We start from the raw sequence: 21,797 nt of genomic DNA on the forward strand, positions 1-21,797 counted from the left end.
GTAGAATTCTAGAAAATTAGTTTCTCCCATCTTTACTCTTCCCGAGACTCCACGTCCATGGCCCTTTAACTTCAGACAATTATAAAAAAAAAAAAAAAAAACGAAAACCGTGTTGAGTGTTTACTTCCTGTTTACTTCCTGTTTACGTCCCGGTGTTTCATTCCACTTTCCCCATGGTGCTTTAAGACTTCGACCATTTTTTTTTTTAAATAAAAATATGGAGCTGCTTTTTTTTTTTTTTTAATGGTCATGTCAAACTATTTCCGTGATTAAATAAACGAATAAAAAGAAAGCCGGATCGGGTGAAAAAGTTATTTCCGCTCTGCGCCGCGAATCAAACACGCCAGCCCCTCAAAAATGTACAGTTTGCTTTTATTATGAGACCCTATCGTCGTTCAGCATGGATACAGTCCTTCCCTATTTACTCCAGCGGGAGACACTTGAATGAGCAACGTGTGTGTGAGTGTGTGTGAGTGTGTGAGTGTGTGTGTGCGTGATGCTTGGGGAAACACATTCAAAGAAGGCAGGGCGCGGTCGAAGCCTCCCTTCCCGTGGAGTCGTCGGGTCGATGTAAGGCAGACGCGTTCACCACCGGCCAATGATGTAAACAAACCCGCGTCGGGTACGATCTCGGGCCATCGTGGTTTCCATGACGACACGGGGCCGTTCCAGTGAGGTCACACACGGCAGGCTGATGAACGTAGACGTTTCCGATGACTTGTTTCCCCTCCTGGAAATTCCTCCCGATAAGTTAAGCCCTCTTCCTTCCTGGATGTTATTGCTTTCGACGGGCCGTCTGGTAGAACGAACTTTATCTAAGTTCGTATTTTCACCTCCTCGTGGTTTCGAACCCCGCACGTCCTCTTTGGTCCACTAACGTCTTGGGATTGCAAAAAAAAAAAAAAAAATCCGAGCAACCCGTGGTCTTTGAGTCGATGAAAATGATGGCTGTCGGCGTCGGGGAGCTGTGACCATGAAGACCCGAACCCAGATGAGGTTTTACGAAGAAGCATTTAGGGCAAAATGTAAACGTTTCCCGTGTTTCCTTCCTGGACCAAAATCCAAGATTTGACAGCGGGAGTAGTCACCGACAATCTCCGGAGGATGTATGATAAATACAAATACCCCGTTTCATTTCACACATCTCACACACACTTTCATTATTATTCTTATTATTACTATTATTATTACTGTTATATCAGACTGTGGCGACTCGGGAAGAACTCATTCTGGCTCTTGTCGGATGTGTCGGAAGTTGACCAGGTAGATAGAGGCCGAAGGGACGGGTGGCCCCCGGAATAAGACGAAAATAAGAACGGTGGTGTTTAAACCGTTTGGATGTTTTTGGTTCTGAGCTGAGAAAGGTTGGATGATGGAAGGAGACGCTCTCTGCACGAACGTCTTTTTAGAGGTCACGGCCAGAGCGCGGGTTAAGTAACCATCGGGGCCGGGACGCTAAAACGTCTCGGCATGAACGCTCCACGCCCGTCGCTTGCATGTTAAGGCTGTTGACGAAATCAACGCGGCAGCCGAAAAGCCGATGTCCCTGATAAAAGAACCCGGACACTTGGGATGAGGCTTACTTTCAAAAAACAGGGAGGGGTGATGCCACGACGTAAACTGACAAGCAAAATTATTATTTTTCATATATATATATATATATATATATATATATATATATATATATGTATATCTACTTTGGGCAATGACTCTTCTTAAATATCTCTTCACCTCTTGATAAAAGAAACATAGGGAAAAATAACAGTGTTATAACATGAAGATTTGTAATAACATATCAAATTTGAACAGAAAGGACATTCACCATTAAATATTCCTCGTGACATATTATCAACACGTAAATATCTATTCTTTTCTTTTTGTCGAAACTAAAGCTCTTGCAGTTACACATTTAATTCTATATTACCTTATGATATTCCCATATAGCCTACATACTGTGTCATTTATAGCTTATATCCTTTAATTTAAAACAAATAAATATTCCATAAATAATGGTGATATAAATTATTATTTTTTTGTGTATGCTTGTATGTGTGTGTGTGTGTGTGTGTGTGTGTTATCAAATATCGGAGCTTGAAAAACATTTGAGTTTGTTAGTTGGGTTGCAGTTGCATCATGTGACCAGAAGGGGGCAGCAGAGAGGCCGAGTCTCCCGGATCGGTGTGTTTTCCTGCTCGGCATTCGCAGGATAACACACTCTGCAATGGCACCGCCAGGGGGACAAGGCCCCTTCCTTTTGTCGGTGTGTGTATGTGAGTGTGTGTGTGTGTGTGATGATTTCGAACCGGAGCGTCAACTCATCGGCGCCTTTCACGCGTATCCGGTGAAATGGGGTTTCATGTAAACTTGAGCCGTAGTAGACGACGTCCTCTTCCGGGACGGAGGCGTACTGAGCGCGGTGCAGCTTTGCGGGTGGAGGGTGGGGGGGGGTTTTACAGCGCGGTCTCCTTCAGGTCGTTGAGGTTTGGCATCCTGGTGCGGGAGGCACGTGTAAAAGTGGGTCCGTTCTGGCCCGGTTTGATGCCCAGCTGCTCGGGGGTGAACTGGGCGCCTTCGGCCCGCTGCAGCGCCGACACGTGCCAGCTGGACTCGATCTGTCCCGGGAGCGGGTAGCTGGCCTTGCGGCTCTTGGCCTGGGCGGAGCCGCCGACCCCGGGGTGACCCCGGCTCTCCGCGTGCCCCCGACCCTCCGGGTAACCCGCTTTGGCGGAGGGCTGGGCCGGGTTGGGGAGAGGGGGTTGGAAGCGCAGGTCCGGAGGAGGAGGAGGAGGAGGTTGTCCTTGGTTGGAGGAGGAAGGAGAGAGGTGGAGGAGGCGGCGGAGGGACTTGAGCGGTTGGCTCTGCGGGAAACGGAAACACGCGTGTGATCAGCTCGTGCACGTATGAAGACCTCGGGGGCCGACGGGGGTCGGGCGGGGATACGCACCTGAGAGTGCGAGTCCACGGGCTTGTCCGGCGGCCAGTCGTTGACCCTCTCCCTCTCCCTCCCTCTTTCCCTCTCCCTCTCTCTTTCCCTCTCCCGCTCCCTCTCTCGGTCCCGGTCCCGGTCCCGGCTCTGCTCCCGCTCCCGGTCCCGGTCCCGGGATCGCTCCCGGGTTTTCCGCCGACTGCCGTGATGAGAGGACGGCTTGGAGCCCCTTTGCAGGGACAGGTGTTCCTGTCCGTTACCAGGGACCTTTCAGGGGAGGAAAAAAAAACAAAATAAGAGTATAACACACACACACACACGCACACACACAAACACGCACACACACACACACACACACAGAATGATCAATCCATCCTTTCCAGTATGGATGTGATGACACTTGATTGACTGCTTCTGCAAAGATTTTCTGTGTTAAAGGGACAGTTCGTGGGCTGCTGGTGGACTTTGCATCCATTTGATGTTCTGTGAGTCTTTCTGTGTGTGCGTGTGTGTGTGTGTGTGTGTGTGTGTGTGTGTGTGTATGATGATCAGCCTCTGCTCACTAAATGTGTTTGGATAAAAGTGTTTTTTTTATTCCCACGTGTCACCTCATAGGCAGGACGGTGAATTCAACACAACCCGAATCCACGTGACACGACACCACGGCGTGACGTGACGGATGAAAACACACACACACACACACACACACACACATACACACTCACACACACACATCATGCAGTAAGGGAACACATTTGAAATCCTTTCAATTTGCGGATATTGCTCAGCCAGTTTAGGTCGCGGGGACGTTTGAGAGGATTTCAAAAACCCGGGCGACCACCCGGTGAGTGTGTGAGTTGGCATGCAGCCTTGGGTGCGGTGTGTTAGATTACTGGCGAGGCAGGGTAGGGCGCGGCAGGCTGGTGTTGTACCATGGGCGAGGCCACTACAGGTAGGACTTTGACTGCTGAGTTGTGCTTTAAGCTATTCTTAGAGCTAAAGAGGGGGAAAAGGCTTTTCTTGATGCTGGGGTTCCTCCCGTCCTCCATGTCGGTCTGTGGAGCAGAAGACGCACAACCACAGCTCTGAGAGCACACAGAGAAGCCAACGCCGCGACCCCTTTTCAAGCACAGTACGAGCTCAAGTGTAAATACAGAGACGTTCAAATCAGGAACGCCGTGTGCGTTAGAAGTCCGGAGGCCCCAGATTTCGATGTTACGCAGCAACGGGTAAAGAACGGCATGAGAAATTGGAAAACCAGGAAAAAAACATGAATTATCCGCACAGCGATATCAATCATTTTTTGATTGCGATTTACCGCGCAGGAAAAATGGAAAAAAAAAAAAAAAACATGAATACAAAAGTCCTTACTAGTTGTGTTTTCTTCTTTTTCTTTTTAATGGCCCTGAAAAAGCCCTGTTTCTCCTTCTCCTTGGCCGGTTCGGGGGGGTTCATGGCCATTGCTTCTGCGGCGGTCCTGCAGAGAAAGGGGGCTCACGTGACTTCGTGTTTGCAACCCAGTTACTTCGATTTACTCCGTGCGTTTGTCATCCGGCGCTCTCGCTCGAGCCGCACGTCGTCTCTCGAGAACTAAACCTGCCTTTGGTTTATTCCTGTGTTTTCATCCTCCTGCCGTCCCTGCAGCCGTGAACCTGAACCGCTTTCTCACCTTGATTAGGCACAATTCAATAGAGCCGGCACTTGAATTAACTTGAAACATTAATTCGCGTGGTCCAATTTGATCTATTGCTGTTTTATTTTTTCATTTCTTTTTTACAAAGATAGCAATAGCATCACATGCTGTCAGATTTCTGCAAGGTAATTTTCCAGTTCCAGACAAAACCGCGTGACGAAGACAAAAATACCCTGATTATTTAAACTCAAAGAAAGGGGGAATACAAACGAAAGGCTTTCTCTCACAGTTCTACATTAGAATTAAACACATTAAATCAGGGATTTCAGACTGACGGCCCCTGGGACAATATTTTGTGGCCCCCTGCCTGGAATCAAATCTTTGCTTTAGTGCGGCCCGTGCTTTTTTTCTCACATGCATGTGGAGGTTTGATACAGTCTGTTTCAAAAAAAAAAAAAGGGCAAGGAAAAATTGAAAAAGCAACTTTTTTGCCTCAAAATTTGAAAACAAATGATTTTTTTGAGGAAAAAACGTCTGGTGACATTGTTCAAACGATCTTTTCTAAATTCTATAAAAACCACAAAAACGATAGCAAAAAAAAAAACAATGAACAGCTAAATTAAAAACTAGAATAGCCATTATTAGCCTTGCAAACATTAATCCTCCTCTTATACATGTTACCAGTCAATTTTCTAATAAATTCTAGTTGCAAATTTTCCCACAGGTTCTTTCTAGTTGCAAGATTTTCTCTTTTAACTCAACAATATTATTAGGGTGTAATTTCATCAATTCTTTTTTTAATATTCATTTTTAATATTAGATCATCGTGTATTTTTTAGAGGAACAGTTCATTACTTATAAAGATTTTTATAACTTACCTGTTTACCTCATTTACATTAAAACAAAGGAAAAATTTGAACTTCGTGTTACTTGCAGGTAATGATTTTACCCGTCCGGCCCCCTTGACATCAAAATAGGCCAAACTCCAAAATGACACCCCTGCATTTTGACACCCCTCCGACGGCGGAGACGAAACTCTCACCAGTCGAAAGCGGTCTGGCGTTTGGAGTGGTTGGCGATGGCGACGGGGTCGCCGGGTACCACGGGCACCACCGGCCCTCGACCCTGCCCGACCGCATCGTGGAAGGACGAGTTATCAGGGCGGGGGGAAGGTACTGCGGGGAAACGGAGAAAGAATTATAACTGCACTTATCAAGGCCTGGACGTATCGCACACACTTCCTGCGCTTCGGTTGGAAACCCCATCCCAGAATCGGTCCGGCTCCTCACCTCGGTAGAAGCTGCCGACCCTCCGAGGCATGGACTCGGTGAAGATCATCCGGTTCTCCTTGGAGGAACCCCCGTCCTCGGCGTGAGGGTCGTGATACATGGGGACCTGGACAATACGCACACGCACACGGGATGAAAATAAAAGTCCGCATTCGTCCGCCGTCTCATCTTCATCACCGCTCGCCGGCTTTCACATCCCCGATCGGCTCACGTCACAAGACACCCGGGAGCGTTAGGTGGGGTTACATTTATACCAGCGACGACAATTGCTGACCAGAGTAACAGACGCAAAAAGGCTACAGAAACCGGCGGGCAGAGGAGCTACAGTCCGCCGGAGGCGGGGAGGAGTCAGGGGGTCGGACCTCGTTTTTAGAGCGCTGAGAGTGAAAAGCGGCAATGTTGTCCCTCGTGGAGTCTTTGATGGGGGCACAGAGGCGGCTCATGTCTTTGGGGGACTGCTCGCTCTGTTGGAAAGACGGACAGTCGCAGGTCAAAGCGGACGGGAGAAGCAACGTGAAGCAGTGGAAATGATAGTGCGGGACAGTGGCAATCCCTGCACACACACACACACATAAACAAACACACATGACAATCTTTGGATAACAATCTTTACATTTTTCAGGAACGCGTCGACGTGCTTCGAAAGTCGCCCCGCGATTCCCAAAATCCCCTCTGTCTGACACCTCCGGGCAGAGGGTCGGTTAATAACCGGCAGCGGTTGACGTCCGGTGGCGTCACCGGTTGCAGGATCTTGATTTTATCACCTGGATCCGGGCGGATCCATCGCACCCTTTTCTGGCCCGCGGGTGACGTCGGACGGACATTTCTCCCATCGTCACACGTCCGACTTGTGTCTCTTTTGTCTTTGTCGTTATTTTTCTTTTCCGCTGAGTTGCCGGAGTGAGAATTTGCAGCCATGCAAGTCATAAATCCAGTATTTGCACACACACACATGCAAGAGGCAAAGAAACAAGCCTGAAATTTACTTTTATCAGGTTCTGTATCTGATTACTGCAATGTTAAAAGAAGTGTCTACAGCCTGCAGGATATTAAACCTTTGCGCCGCCATTAAGCGGTAGCTACCTTTGTTTCCACGCTGACACACAGTATTAATGATGACACGATCTCTGTCTTGAAGGTCACTGGGGCCGCCACTCTTTTTTGGTATGTCGTGCTTTTTGCGCTTGTTTGCTAATGTTTCTGGGAGTTGACCGGCTGTGCAGGTAAGACAGGGATCTGATGCAGGTTGATTCGGGGGGGGGGCTCACTGAACCCCCGAAATGGATTTAATCAAAACCGCAGAGGGATCCGAGTATGACGTACTTTGCAATTAACACTGCATATCCCTTTGCGAATATATGCTACACTCCCTTTTATGATACTATCAGCAAAAAAAAAAAAAAAAAAAAAAAAATTATTTACAACTGTGAGTTCTGAAAGGGTTTCAGAGCGAATGCTTCCTCTGAGCAAATCCGCAGGATTGCGACGGCGGGCCACTAACCCTGGTCATGTCCTCGGTGCAGTCCTCCCTGGAGGAGCTCACCGAGTGCCCGGCGAGGGTGGTCCGATGCTGGAGTTGAGGGGAGAGGAGCTGCAGGCTGCTGGCACGGGTCGGGATGGCCTGGCCCGGAGGGGGGAGGCCCGCCATTCCGCTCTCCACGCCGTGAGGTCTGTGGCGCTCTCTTCTTACGTACATGGAGTGGCGTTGCGGCCGTTGCTGAGAGGAGAAGGGGGAGGTGTAGCCCAGGCCGTAGTGGTAGGACTCGTGCGGGGAGGGCAGGGTGTGAGTCGTGGGCATCCCTGCTCCTCCTGGGTCCAAGAGCTCTGGAGCGTTGGGATCCTCTGTTCACCGGTGCAAAGATTCATATCAAAAACATGCATTCTCTTTTGCTGTGGCGATATTGGCCGCTCGACCCTACCTGGTGCCAGAGATTTATGCCTGGATTTGTGTCTCGAGGAGGAGTCCAGCGTGCTGCTCTCCATGCGTACATTGCCGCCGCTGCGAGAAGCAGGACTGTGCCCGGAGCGATCGCCGTGGCGGTTGGAGGGGCTGCCAGGCGCCACCGGGGGACCGGAAGGTGCATTGAGGTCTAGACAGCTGGCGGGGAAGAAGCGGGCGGCGGGCCCGACCCCAGCTGTCGCGTTGGAGTTTGGATCGTCCGGGTGGAGTCTGCCGTCGCTGAGGTTCCCTACGGATTTGGCGTCGCTCAGAGCGCTGTGGCTCTTGGACAGGCTCAGATAGGAGGCGGAACTCTTCGAAGACGAGGACATGGATCCGTGGGCAGAGTCGGCCATGCTGTGGGAATGCCGCCCGTGTTGTTTTTCTCCTCCAGACTGCAGTGTGTTTGTCTTGCCTTCGAGGAAGGTGTGACGCGCTCCCTGCTGCTGCTGAGGGCGAGAGGAAGTGGGCTTGCTGTGGCCGTATTTGGCCCCGTGTCCCTGGTCTGACAGCTTTGGTGAAGGTCCTAAGCTAAAGTCGAACTCTGTCTTGCCTTTGGCTTCTTTTGGACTGAGGAGGTGCGGGAGGTTGTTGTTAGCCAGGTCTTTGCTGGATGAGGCGGAACGATTGAGGGTCTGGGACATGTACTGGCTCTTGGGGTGAAGTGTTGGACTTAAGCTGGACGGGGCGGGTTTATTACCATTTAGGAAACTCTCATTGCCGAGATGATGGAGATCTCCGTGGCGAGGAAGGCTTGAACATTCTTTGCTGTTGGAGCGGCGGCTCGAGCTCTTACTGTGACTCCTGGTGGAACAGACGGATGTTTAAAACAGTTAAAAATTAAGGGTTGGGTGGATGCCAGAGTGCTTTCTGTTGTTGTCACGTCATTTTATTTAGTTTGGATGAGCTAAGAGGGCATTATCGTTATCCTGAAACAAGAGTCCGAGGCGCGGTTGACAATAAACTACAATTCCCAGAATGCATTTCGGCGCAGCCGCAGTGTCAAGGCTTCCCACCGCTAGATCGCAGTGTTTCCCCATCAGCGGTCTGATGAGACGGTTTCCCAACAGGTGGTATTGAGGGAAATCTACGAGTTACCCCGCAGTTATCGAGAGGCTGGAAAGCCGAGTCAAAAAAAGGGAAAATTCATGGAAAGACTGTAGGGGAAGTACATGTTTGTGGTCCGAGGAGGAAACAGCGAAACGTCTTTTATGACGGCTGTGTAATGTGGCGTCGTTCTGTCAACGCAAAACACGGGAGCTAAATATACTACAGTTTAGCCTCCTAAATATCAAATTGTCTATTAAAAACAGGCAGATGTCTATCGTAATGGCGTTGGTTATGAACGCTAGCTTTAAGCGTCTTTATTTATTTTTACTTTTGGGGCTACATTTTTGAAGCTGCGTATGCTAAGGGTGTGTGCCAGGTATAGCCTTGGACAAGCTAGTTTTTTGAAATGCTTTTTCTCTACCAAACGCCATCAGAAACCAACTCAATCAACCGGCACGATTCGCCTTCGTTTTGCTAAGGAGAAAAAAAAACTGGCTAGCGAATTTAGCGCGTTTTTATTATTTATTATTATTTTTTAAACCGTTCTGTCACTTTCCATATCCCGGATGCCGACGCCATCTTTGGAACGACACCCGGTGAGGGACGTATTCGACGCAGTGACGGGGAAATGAGTAAGTAAAAAATAAATTCCGCATTAAATGATTATTATTTGTGGTACTTTTCCTCACAAACGATGTACTTGCTAAGGTGTGGAGCGGGGTTGTACGAGCGGAAACAAAGTTATCCGGTACTTTGGACAGGGACCAAAACAATCCCACTTGACATTGAGGTTCACCCTGCATTTGACATTTATGGACACTTTGGAGTCCTGAATAAGAATAAGAATCAACCTGCTGCATGTTATTGAGACGCAGGAGAGTTCTCAACAAGGCACAGGGAGAAAGTGGGAGCCCCACACAGAAAGGATCAGGGTGGTAGATATGGGTGCACTTCCATGCTACCAAATTATTGATTTAAATGAATTGCAATGGTCGAGGACATGTGTCAAACTCAGGGCCCGTGGACCAAATGTGGCCCGCCATGTCATTTTATGCGGCCTGCGAGAACGTGTTAAAAGGTCTGGTCGTGTTAAAAAAGAGTCATTGACCATAAACTACATTTCCCACAATTCGTGCTACCCGCAAAGTGACTGCGTCCCGCCATTAAACTGCAGTGTAGCCACGTCAATGCAATTTTCAAGTTGAAATGAAAAATACAAATGATGTCCAGGAAGAGAAAAGTTGATGCAGTTGGAAGGCTGTCTCAAGAAAGATGGGAATGCATATGTATCATTTTGGATTTGAATGAGTAATACATTCACAGTTATTTAACATTAAGGAGTAGTTACATTTATTTTACATTACATTTGGTTACATTTACACTGTTACCGTTACATGTGGCCCTTTGAGGGCAACCATGATGCTGATGTGGCCCTTGGTGAAAATTAGTTTGACACACCTGGTTTAGGAGACTGGGTGGAAAAACAAAAACATGTCTTAACCCCATGGAAGCTCCAAAATCAAGCTAAAACTGACTGAACTAAAAATTGATCATGAAATTGCTGCCTCTGAGGTTGCACCACCTGTGGTTTTCCTGGGTGAATGAATATTTACATAATTATCGAGTGGGCCTCTCCGGAGAGGGCAGTCTCACCTTGTTGGGACTGTGTTCTCTCCGTGATGATGGGTTTTCCTCTTGGAGGAGCGAGGCGGGTTCGGAGAGGAGGGCGAGGGCCGCTCTCGCTCTGCCTGCCTCAGAGGCTGGAAGGCCGGGTGGTTCAAGCTCTGCTCGGTCAGGTAGCGCTCCGTTGGGTTCAGGAGAAGGAGGTTCTGACACGAGAAGATAAACACATTCAGTCAAAGATAGTCTGGAGGACAAAGTAAACTTATTAGATCATGAAGAAAACAATGATGATCCTACTTGTATTTTAGGGTTTTATTGTAGAATTGTAGAATTGTAGGACTTTACCTTCATCAGATCCAACATTAAACCAGTTAGAATGCCTTGATATCGTCTCTCCAGAGTCTGAGGATGAGTAACTGAGGGGAACTGACACAAAAATGTTGAATTTAAAGAAAAGTAATGTGTAATGTAAAATGAATCACTCTCAGTTCTCACACTGCAGTGTTCGACCTGCTTGTAAAAACGTATGCCAATTTGAAAGCCACTCGTGAATCTTTATCGTTTATATGAAAAAAAAAAAAAATCTAAAAGCTGCTTTGCAAGCACTTGTAAAATCACACCACTACGCTTAAAGTGCTGTTCGTCTTCGTAACACGTTTTGTTTCCTTCCGTTTGACAGAACACCATCGACCCTCTCTCACAAGTCATAACTTGTGTGAGGAAGTAAAAAGCAGATGCACGATGGATATTACCTACCCTGATTCCATGGAAACGAGGGTTGTTGTAGAAGAGCTTCATTTGTTCGGCTGGCAGTGGCCCCAGGACCTTCTGAATGGTGAAGAGCTGCAGATCAAACGCCAAAGCATCATGTCACAACAACGGTATGTCATTTTTTTACACCAATTTTATTGAATTACAGTTCTGTCACCAATACATTTATTGTATTGATTGTGTATTTGTGGCCATACTTTATGAGGCAGTGAATGCCATGCTCGCACAGCATCAGGTTTGGTGGGAATAAAATGTCAGTGATCCCTGTTACTGGAATGAGGGTTGTGCAGCTGCGTTACGGCACTGATACGACGGTCTCAACCTCTGACGGCCCGCATCCTAATGTCATGCTTTGTCAGCCAGTCACATTAGCTGGCAACTGAACCATCAGAACAACGTTGCTTACCTAGTCGGCTGGTTTCCTTCATAAATGTGTTTGGATTGGCTTTTCAAGAGGAGGATGACATTTATTTTTCTAGAGGGCTTGCAATGACAACTAACAGAAATGCTAGCGTCACCTCACTCCTTTAAAATCAGGGTAAATTTTTTGGCTCTGAAAAACTCTGTCTACATTCTCCAGATGCTTGTGTGATCTTTCCTAAACCCCACAGTGACATCTGAGGATATTATTCGTGAGGACCGTCTTCATCCTCTTTTTATGTCTACAGCAGTAAAATAAACCCATAAACCAAAACCCTGTAACACAAACATTTCTGAGTCAGTTTATACCTTCAAGACCAGCTTCATGTAGACAACATTTCTTTATCCTTTCTATTTCATGGCTTTATACTTGCGTTTTTCCTTTTTTGTCAAAACTGCTAATTCAGTTTTGTTCAAGTTAAGAATTCACTTTTTTTTTCAAATCTGCCAAAGCTGATTAGCTGCGACCCCGTCCTGCCGTCTTCAATTACGTCTGACACATTAATTTGGAGGGGATTTTTTTTTTTTCTTTTTTTATTAATAATTACATCTGGATTACCTACGTCAGCCAGGAAATGTGTGTAAAGTGACAGGTTTTAAGCTTGGCACTCATGGAAAATGTTGAGTGCCTCTTGGGAGGTGTGCGTGTATGAGCGTGCTCTTAAAGTAACACGAAGGAGGCTGGAAATAGTTGCATACTACATTGTCAGGCTTGGAGTCTCAGAATTTTCATGACTTTGTGATTTGCCAATCAGGTGCCGTTTAGAAAAATAAAGAATGGGTGTAAAATAGCAACAACACTTGTGTTTGGCATTTAGACGATGTGCACCAGGTGGCTTGTGGAGCCCAGATGGCCAAAAACTGTTAACTGTATATAATTGGAATCATTACTCTTCTGAGAATAACTTTGAAAAGCACCAGGGAAGCCAGGACCTACAAGTATTTATTATCTTTTTGTTCAGCAAAATGATCGAATGTGAAAATCAATTGTTCTTAATTGTTGAACATTTTATTTATTTATTTCAATATTTCATTTTTTTCACCAACCTGATCAATCTCGCTTTCCCCGGGAAACAAGGGCTGTCCGTCACTCAGCTCCCCGAGGATGCACCCCACTGACCACATATCCACCGCCTTCCCATATGGAGCTCTGACGTCAGCAAGCAAAAATAGATGACACAGACGGAGTATTGACGTGACAGATCATGCTTGTCAGACAGCAACAATGAAAATCTGGGATTATTTAATATATCTCTGACGGGGATGGGTGCATGGGTGCAAAGGAATGAAAGGGGTGATGCCGGATTACGGAAGGAGACGCTCACAAAGGAGGTGGTCATTTCTGAGGGAATGGAGCTGAGGAGTCTGGTGAGAAATGGTGAGAGATCTGGCAGCAGAGAAGCAGAGGTGGTGTTGGAGGGAGAGAGTATTTGAGTGGGCAGCATTCTAGCGCTGTCTCAATAAATGTTCCAGAAGCGTTTACTAAATCAGGCGACAGCAGTGAGGCCGGATGATGTTCGGCTGTCTCCGAGCTACAGTGGACAATCGATGCGGCAAATGCATCTAGAGGGGCGCTCTTTGGAGCACCAACCTCCACCAAGGGCCAGGCAGTATTTTCTGTGAAATGAACCAAAGACAAAAAGCGCTCCATGTTTTTTAATATTTTGTCCCTGAATCGCGCGGCAGTATCAGAGATGTGTATCATGTTTTATCAGCTCCCTGCTCAAAACAAGGATCAACTTTAATGGCTTTTCTGTCAGATGACGGGAGCCTCCCTGTCGTCTTGTTGCAATTAAGACGCAAATTATTCCCAAATGTCGGACCGAACTGTCCGCCCATTTCCATCTCCCGCCGGTTGCCATAATGGGAGTTTCATTGTTGCCAACCTGCCACTAAAATCAGCATCTGCCTGAATCAGACTTTATTTTAAGTTGATCCGGCTGAATAACTTTGTTCAAACTGGAGTGGCGTTCGCTGTAATTTCTGCTTAAAATGATATGAAAAAGCATTGCTAGCAGTGTTTCGGCTTCACCATTTCTGCCATTGCCTGCAGGGCTTCTGATGTTATGATTGTCGGCTCCTTGATAGCAATACTCTGGGGTGGATTCTAACACGGAAGTAAGAAGTAGAGATCTGCTATTAAAACTTAATTGAAATTTTGTGTTCCTTGTCTGAGACGGCAACAGACAGTTCTTCAATGCAGAGTTTGAGATGTGAGGCCATTTCATCGTGGCTAATTTGTATAAGATGCTCAGAAGTGACTTGTGTCCTGCTTCTGCCTCTGATTATAAATACAGCATCATTCTGATTGGAGGCGTGACAAAGTCATCATGATTTGTTCAGTAATTTTGAAGAAAAAGTCTAGTTCAACGCTGACTGATGTAGTGGTAGTTTTTTTTGATAATGATTCCTTGGTTGCTGGTCTCATTTCCTGCTTGTAGTAGTAGCAGTAATGGCTGGTTCTCGAATGAAGTTGCTAATGCTACTCTTGTGCCCGCAGTTCATCTGAAAGTTTACCTTATCAAGGTGTTTTTTTTTTTTTTAATTTAAAACTCTCAAGGGAGATTAACACATATTTACATGTTCGTGACCAGTGGGAGAGAGAGGACATTCATGCACTGTAATGTAATGTACAGAGACTAGAGTGGGTGATAAACGCAAAGGTTGTAATTGTTACCTGACAAAGTCGTGCTCTCTCTCACACACACACACACACACACACACACACACACACACACACACACACACACACACACGTACAAGGAAGGGTCAAAGGACAAGTGGGAGTTTCTCGCTAAAACATGGCTGGAGATGCAGAAGGTGAAAGTGATTATCTGTGAAAACTATGGGAGGAGATGCTTGTTCTTTTTTTCCCCCTCCCCTCTTAATAGTCGATGCAATTTTCACACCAGACACAAGATTCCAAGCAGCTGTCTGCACTTTTATTCTGTGAAATAAGAGCCCTCTTCTTGCTGTTTCCCTTTTTTACCCAGTCGTTCCATTTCCCTGCGTGTAAATTCTTACTCCATGATGTCCCTGATGTCCCTGTCCAAAGCCCAACCACAGAGACACTGGGCTCAGGTCCCAGTCAGGTTGTGCCCATCATTGAGTTTGGTTGTTGTAGATGCACAAATTGGAGTAATGGTTGTTGTAAATTTGCACTTTGTCGATGTAGAATTCTCTGTGACGAGAGAACCTTCCGGTAACTGAAGGACTGTAGTCACCGCCTTTTCGGCGAACAACTCTGAATCTTTGAAAAAGGGAAAATAAAAAGGTGGAGACGTTTGCCTCTTTGACACCACGTGGTCTGTTTCGTTGTCAGACGTCCCCTGACTCTACGGAGTTCCTCCTCGGTTGAACTGAACTTGCATTTCTTAATAGAGACTGAGCAGTTAGCATTGCCATGGCAACCTTTAAATGCAGCTGGAGCCTCCAAGCAGAGTCAGATCAGCTGTTCATACCGCTTCTCTCATTTGGTGTTCAGGAAGCACTAATGACTTCTGTCAATATAATGTCTACCTCGAATGACTTTTTTAAAACTAATTTTGTTTAAAGAGCTGACATCCTGTCCATCATATCCTTCCGACAGATGTGGCTTGTGATGTGCTTATAGTTAGAGAAACCTGTCATCTTTTTTTTTTGATCTGGAACGATGGCGTTGAAGTTAAATCAAATTCACTGATGGTGCAAAGAACACATGTATTCACGCACACAGAAACTCACCCCAGCAGCAGCTCAGGCGAGCGGTACCACCTGGTGGCCACATACTCTGTGTAGTTGGCGTCTGTTCCTTCGGACAGGTTACGTGCAAAACCTGAGCCGCAAATGAGAAATCAGTGTGCAAATCGCTCATCGTTGACTTTGTCTATGAGACATCCAGCAATTCATGATCACTTGAGCGCTATTTGCAACTCTTTCTCATGAGGAAAATTGACAATTATACAGGATAAAGCACTATCTAAACGTGCACGGACGGATACAGTGCACTACAAGGTTATCGCCCTATGTGACTCTACACTAATTAGCCGTGTCACCGCATGCGGGCTCAGACCATTCTTTGGGTAGCTGCTGCTCACGGGGTCCATTTTAGCGTGGAAAAAAAACACAAAAAGCAAAATGCCAGCTCCAACTGTGGATAACAAACGAATCTCACCCCAGCTGACACAGCGGAGTTGCATTAGCCAATTATGTTAAGCTAATTGGCCAGAGTGAATTTTTCAAAGTGTGGTCCAAATATACACCTGGCAATCTGACACACTGCATTCCAAAAATAGCTTTTCTTTGGCCATAAAAAGTGCCTGACACTATTGCGCATTTCTTGAAATAACATTTTGACACATTATTCTGATGACGATCCCGGCTGTAACTTTTAGTAGCTATCGTCCTAAAATGCAGATCACAAGTTGAGGTTGTGGACTCCAGCTGGACAAATTGAGCCATTAATACTACTGCCGAAAATTAAAAGTAATTGGACAGCGTGGAGATCGGCCTGCATGAACCGATGCATGTCCATTAAATCAACTGAAAAGGCATGATCAGTGTGTAAAGCATCTGATTTGATTTAACGGGCAATTACCTTTTTATTTACCTACCGGTCATATCAGATGGGAAGAGAATTTATGGAGCAACTGTGTGATTTTTACTGCATTGCCAATATGAGCAGCAACAACTCAAAGCACCAGTAAGATTTCTAGGATGTTTGTCTTTTATTTTGTAGCATGTTGAGATGAATGGTCTGATATAAACTACAGGTATTGTAATTTAAGGGGGGGGGGCATAAACTCACCAAAGTCACACAGTTTGAGGACGTCCTCGGAGCTGATGAGGAGGTTCTCCGGCTTGATATCTAGGAAGGACATTCAGATAAAAACATCTGATGGTCATTTGACCAAATTGCTTTCACATTCCTGATTACCAATGAAGCAAAATATCAGGACGTAATTTTTCAAATCATTATTTTAAGAGCGAGTCGTTCAATTGGACAGAACCCTGAGTGCAGTGTCGTATTGATTCTTTCATTCACAGCACCACTTAGTCTGCACAAAGGGTCTCTGGAGGTCTGGAGAAAATCCCAGCCGACACCAGCCAAGAAGCGGGTTTTAACGCCAACCAGTCATCTGTCAATCACAGGGCCTGCTATATAGAGACAAATAGCCATCCACTCTTTCATTCACACCTCCAGACAATTAAGAGTCATCATTGAACCCACCGACAGTTTATGGACAGCGGGAGGAAGATTGAGGACCTGGAGAGAATCCATTGAGACACGGAGAACGTTCAAGATCCACACACAAAGAAGCCACCGGTGCTGTTTTTTTTCTGACAAGGTCTTCGTATCCTCATCGCAATATGTTGGGCGCTGCATTTTGGCTCAAATAGTCAGAACAGACTGACATCTACGGTGAAGTATTTCTGCAGGACACTGAGTTCAACTATGCAGAGCAAGATCTACTGATGAATCTCCTCTAGCTGTCTGTAACTGTTAGCTGGTATTTAAGAACTGAGCTGAACAGTAGTAAAGTGTTGTTTGTCTCGTCAGAGCAGATTTAAGGTTGTTTTTTTTCCACAGCCCATTTGTTCATTTAGATATTGATCCACGCGTGTCGTTCGTCCTGTTTGTCGAAATTACCAGTCGTAAAGAGAGAGACCGATAAATGACAAGATGGTAAACCCATGAGGATGGAGAACCTGTACATTTAAAGTTCCTCTGAATAGACCTTTATCAGGCATCAATGAGGCTGCAGTCGCGATTGATGCAAATTGATATGAGAGTTTCTCGGCAAGCTCCGGGCCCGTCGTGCACAAAGCTCGGATAGTTGCCGAGTTACATTCCACGTCCGACGTGCCGCAGACTGAGCTCTGACCGGCTGACCGTTTCCCTCACCGGGGGAAACACTGGTCAGCTGACAGAACAACAAACCCATTTGAGACACTAAACGAATCCGACGGCGGTGAATCAGAGGTCTTGCCCTTTAAAATGCATCCCGCCCCCCAGGAAGTTCCCAGGAACGGGAGGATTTAATACCAGCTGAAGGAGACGTAATACTGCATTTGCAACGACTGAATCCGGATAAATACGTTACCTCTGTGCACAATCTCGTTCTTGTGACACCAGTTGATGGCTTTGATGAGCTGGTAGATGTAGCTGCGGACTTTATCGGGCGGTGCGCCGGTGGGCAGCTCCTCCAGCAGCTCCAGCATGTTCTGCAAACCACAGACGCCAAAGCTCAGACGGGCGGCTGGCTCGCAAACGGATAACAGCGCCGCGCACGTGACCTTCGATAATTTATCCTGAATGCGTCCGTTGTTCCCAAGATGCTAACCGATACAGGGGAAATTCCCCCCCTCTCCTTTGAAATCCTCTTTTGGAAACAGGGGGGGTGAAATTAAACTTCAGTGAGAGGACACCGGGCTGAGATGACTGTATGAGTATGAAAATAAAACCTGTCAAGAGATAAACACTTGGCTGGATACCCTGGCAACACAGTGGGGAATACCATTATTCACCGGCAGCATAGTTCATATGTTGCCATGGTGACGCTTTTGCTTTTTTACGCTTAACTGAGCCAGCTCAATACCCTGAAACTTCAGAGTTTCAGATGCTGCAGACTAGAGATGCACAAGGCAGAATCCACACACGTGTGCACATTGACAGATTCGATAACGCCGTGAGTGTCGCTGACCCTCTCAACATATTCGAAGACGAGGTAGAGCTTCCCCCTTCGGCGAAAGGCTTCCTTCAGCTCCACGATGTTGTCCTGCTTCAGGGTGCGAAGCATCTTCAGCTCCCGGAGGGTCGTCTCTTTAACCTCCTCATTTTCTGCGCAAAGAAATTGTAGAGGCATGTGATCCGAGCGGCTCCGCGACGCCCCCTCCCCTCGCCGAACTCTCTGCAACTCACCTTCGCTGTCTTTGAATTTCTTGATGGCCACCAGCTCATTGGTCTCCTGCAAAGATATAAATACCTGTTTTAGCCAGTTGCCGAAACGGATGGCTAGATCAGAGAAAAAAGTGAAGAGATAGAGTAATTATTTCACCAGGACACACACACACACACACACACACACACACACACACACACACACACACACACAAACCAGAATACACACAAAGAAACCGCACATTCTTGGTAGTTTAAATGCATCTAAGGCTCCTTGCAGGTTGCTCAATTGACCAAGCTGAGTTTTACAAGCAAGTTTTTTTCCAGATCTGGTGATGTAAAACAGCGTTGTTGCAGAGACCGCCGTTCCAGCCATACGAAAAACTCTCGCCTTCAGAATATCACGCATTCTTCTTCCTCGGAAAGTCTCATTTTGTTCCGGTCCTGATTGTATTTTGCCCGCGGTCCGTCTCTCCGCTACTCGATGCCATTGGTTTTATACACTCCCGTTATTTTAGCGGAACAAACAGACGGTAAATCTGAACGCAAGCATGATGTCAAGCGCTGTATTCTGTGGTCTCACTGGTCTCAAGGTTCATCCAAACCTGTTTATTTGAGAACTGGCACATTATTCTCGCCGGAAATAACATGCGACTGGTTAGAATCTGGGACAGGGAAACAGAAAACATGCTTGCGGTGGTGTGAGTGTCTCCCTCTCTCTCACACTGAGAATTCCAAGCTACATTCTTGTACCTGAAAGATGCATCGCAAGCCGGTGGGAGATTTCAATTTGTTCAGCTCAAATTTCATGGCGCAGGAACAGAAGCTCAGGGCTCAAAGGCGGAAATAAAGACGCTCATTCTCATTATAAGTCAGTGTTCCGAAAGAGAGAAATAGGCTTGAACTGCTGGCATGAGATGAAAATTCTGGATCTTTTTACATCCAGTAGAATGTTGATGTAATTTTCTCCAAGGAAACCCCTCACAAACAGTAGCTAATCATCAGAGAGCATCACGGTTGAATCGTCATGTGACGGATGTATTCCAGAGAAACCGCGCCCCACGGACTGTGCACAAAAAGAAGTGCATCGATGGAATATGTAAACCACACATGCACGAAACCATGGAAACAACTAATGATACCAACCAACACCAAACGATGTTAGACCCTGAAAGCGCCATGGTTTCGTGAAAGCTAGGCGGCATTTGCAGGTAATGTTTTCAGTGTATTGGCCGCAGCTAAATTCACAAGACAACTGCTTCAATTTGCTTTTCGAGCCATTTAAATACATAAAAGCGACGGTATATTGTTTTGATACTGACTTCATGGTTCGTTTATGGTCTATGTTATATAACCATAAAGCAGAAGTAATCTTTTTTACATGCTGGACATGGTGACCAGAATTGCTTTTTCATCCAGTTTGTAGTTCGGCCGTTTATGTCGATCAGTGTTGTATTTCTTAAACCTGTGGCTTGGACAGTCTACCAGTTTAACCTGCAATGTGTGTGCGTCGCCATGTTAACTGTGTGCACATTGGGGCATGTAAACATTCACCACTGGGGTATGTTCAATACTCTAGAATAGCACTTGTGAATACTGTTGTGACAACATGACACACCTCACTGGGCCCCTAAGACCCAGCATGAACAGGAGTTTCTCAACACGGTCACCGCAAATGCCACAACATTTAGAGACGTCCAGGTCGTCCATTCAGACTTCAGCGATGTCTGCAGTTATGAAAGTCTTATCAACTGGACTGTGACATTTAACTACAGTGAAGGGAAAGCAGTGTTTGGTTACATACATTCATGAAGATTTGGGAAATGCATGTTCCCAAACAGAACATTCCCTCCTCTGCCTGCAGCCATGTTCATTTTAATGTCTGTTTGTTCGAGTATTCAGTAAGAATATTCGAAATAAGCTACTTTGGATAAGTATGTTCTGAATTGAGAAGGTAAAATATTCATCAATAGACTGAACATATTTGCACAGTTCAATAACTTGATTATTGTGCAGAGAAATAATTCAATTACAGTAGTTGTGACATGTGTATTTTGAAAATAGGACAATAGTGTTATTTCACACACACACACACACACACACACACACAATGCTTTCTACTAAGGGTAAATAAGATCTTGTGGCAGTTCACAATGACAATGATATTTTGTTCTTTCATTTCACACAGTTGTTATTTAACAGAATGAACACATTTTTAGGAAAAGTCACAAACAGACGATGAGGTTAATGTCTCATATCTGCATGCATGAAATACTGTAACTGATTAAAACTGGATATCTGTTTGTTATATCTGAAATTTGAATCTACCTGAAAGTTGAGTCATTAGAAAAAACTTAAACCTTGCACGGCCAAAATCTAGACAAAACGTATTGAGAGAGCCATCCATCATGTCGAATTTATTTATTTTTCTCAGCCGGAGCGGCTTCACATGGAATTATGACACTTATAGAAATTCGAAACTCCCTCTATCCTCCCAGATTCTGATGTTCTTTTGTGGCGCTGCCGCTCGAGGGGTCAGACAAAAGAGCCTCCTCAGTGTTGCGGCGCAGCGAGGGGCTGGCAGTGATATCTCCTACACAAATCCACTGTTTGACTGAACATGCTTTTCTCACAAGCTGCTAATTTTCCTGACGTCTGAAGTGTGAAATGTAATTCGACGACAAGGGTTTACAGCTCTAACAGCGTCTCATCCAGGGAGGGGAAGCTGGAGGGGAGCGCCTCTGAATAGTAAACAGGGACTTTAGGGATGTTTACCGAGCAAGATAAAACAAACCTATCCCGAAATACATTCAGCACGTCTGACTTCCAGCTCTGTGGCTTCCTCTTAAAGTGTGCTGATGGTTCTCCGGATGGCGTGCGGAATCTCAAGAGTTTACCGATTTACACGCCGCTTCAAACCAGCACATTCCCGCGAAAAATTCTGTTAAATATGATTTGCACGTTGGCACGGCGGTCAGCACTTTCTCCTCACTGGCAGAAGATTCATGGATTCCTGGTTTCAGTTGTTGAACTCGGGCATGTTCTTCCCATGCCTGAGTGGGTTCTTCTCACAGTCCAGAAAACACGCAGTAGGTTAACTTAAGACTCTACTATTATTTGAATGAGTAAGTGAATGGTTGGATGTCTCTATCCAATCACAGGTGTTCAGTCTGGGAAAAGCCCGCCCTCAAAAAATCAACTGTAGTACAGATTGTAGTACAGACTGTAGTCCTTCCACCTGTCCGACAAGTTGTGTTCAAGCTAAT

General features: G+C 46.0%; 1 protein-coding gene across 5 annotated transcripts in view; it reads right to left on the reverse strand.

Moving 5' to 3' along the window:
- Nucleotides 1-355: 355 nt before the first annotated feature.
- cdkl5 (cyclin dependent kinase like 5) overlaps nt 356-21,797 on the reverse strand; it is a 34,867-nt gene continuing 13,425 nt past the window's right edge. For 2 of the 5 annotated variants that reach the window (XM_086144284.1, XM_086144283.1), the window contains exons 4-21: nt 18,553-18,598; nt 18,335-18,471; nt 17,735-17,855; nt 16,438-16,497; nt 15,375-15,465; nt 12,699-12,801; nt 11,217-11,303; nt 10,806-10,886; nt 10,491-10,666; nt 7,768-8,591; nt 7,350-7,690; nt 6,211-6,312; nt 5,849-5,954; nt 5,602-5,734; nt 4,298-4,403; nt 3,820-3,981; nt 2,945-3,193; nt 356-2,858 (exon numbers count right to left, since the gene is read on the reverse strand). In XM_086144284.1, the coding sequence (XP_086000410.1) occupies nt 2,451-2,858; nt 2,945-3,193; nt 3,820-3,981; nt 4,298-4,403; nt 5,602-5,734; nt 5,849-5,954; nt 6,211-6,312; nt 7,350-7,690; nt 7,768-8,591; nt 10,491-10,666; nt 10,806-10,886; nt 11,217-11,303; nt 12,699-12,801; nt 15,375-15,465; nt 16,438-16,497; nt 17,735-17,855; nt 18,335-18,471; nt 18,553-18,598 (3,333 nt within the window). In that variant the 3' untranslated portion in view covers nt 356-2,450. The remainder of the gene's footprint in view (nt 2,859-2,944; nt 3,194-3,819; nt 3,982-4,297; nt 4,404-5,601; nt 5,735-5,848; nt 5,955-6,210; nt 6,313-7,349; nt 7,691-7,767; nt 8,592-10,490; nt 10,667-10,805; nt 10,887-11,216; nt 11,304-12,698; nt 12,802-15,374; nt 15,466-16,437; nt 16,498-17,734; nt 17,856-18,334; nt 18,472-18,552; nt 18,599-21,797) is intronic. The other 3 variants (XM_086144286.1, XM_086144287.1, XM_086144288.1) reach the window with 3 other exon arrangements.

Source organism: Fistularia commersonii, chromosome 3 (genome assembly GCF_037954325.1).
Source record: "Fistularia commersonii isolate RoL2024-O1a breed Wild chromosome 3, RoL_Fcom_v1.0, whole genome shotgun sequence".
Lineage (NCBI taxonomy): Eukaryota > Metazoa > Chordata > Actinopteri > Syngnathiformes > Fistulariidae > Fistularia > Fistularia commersonii.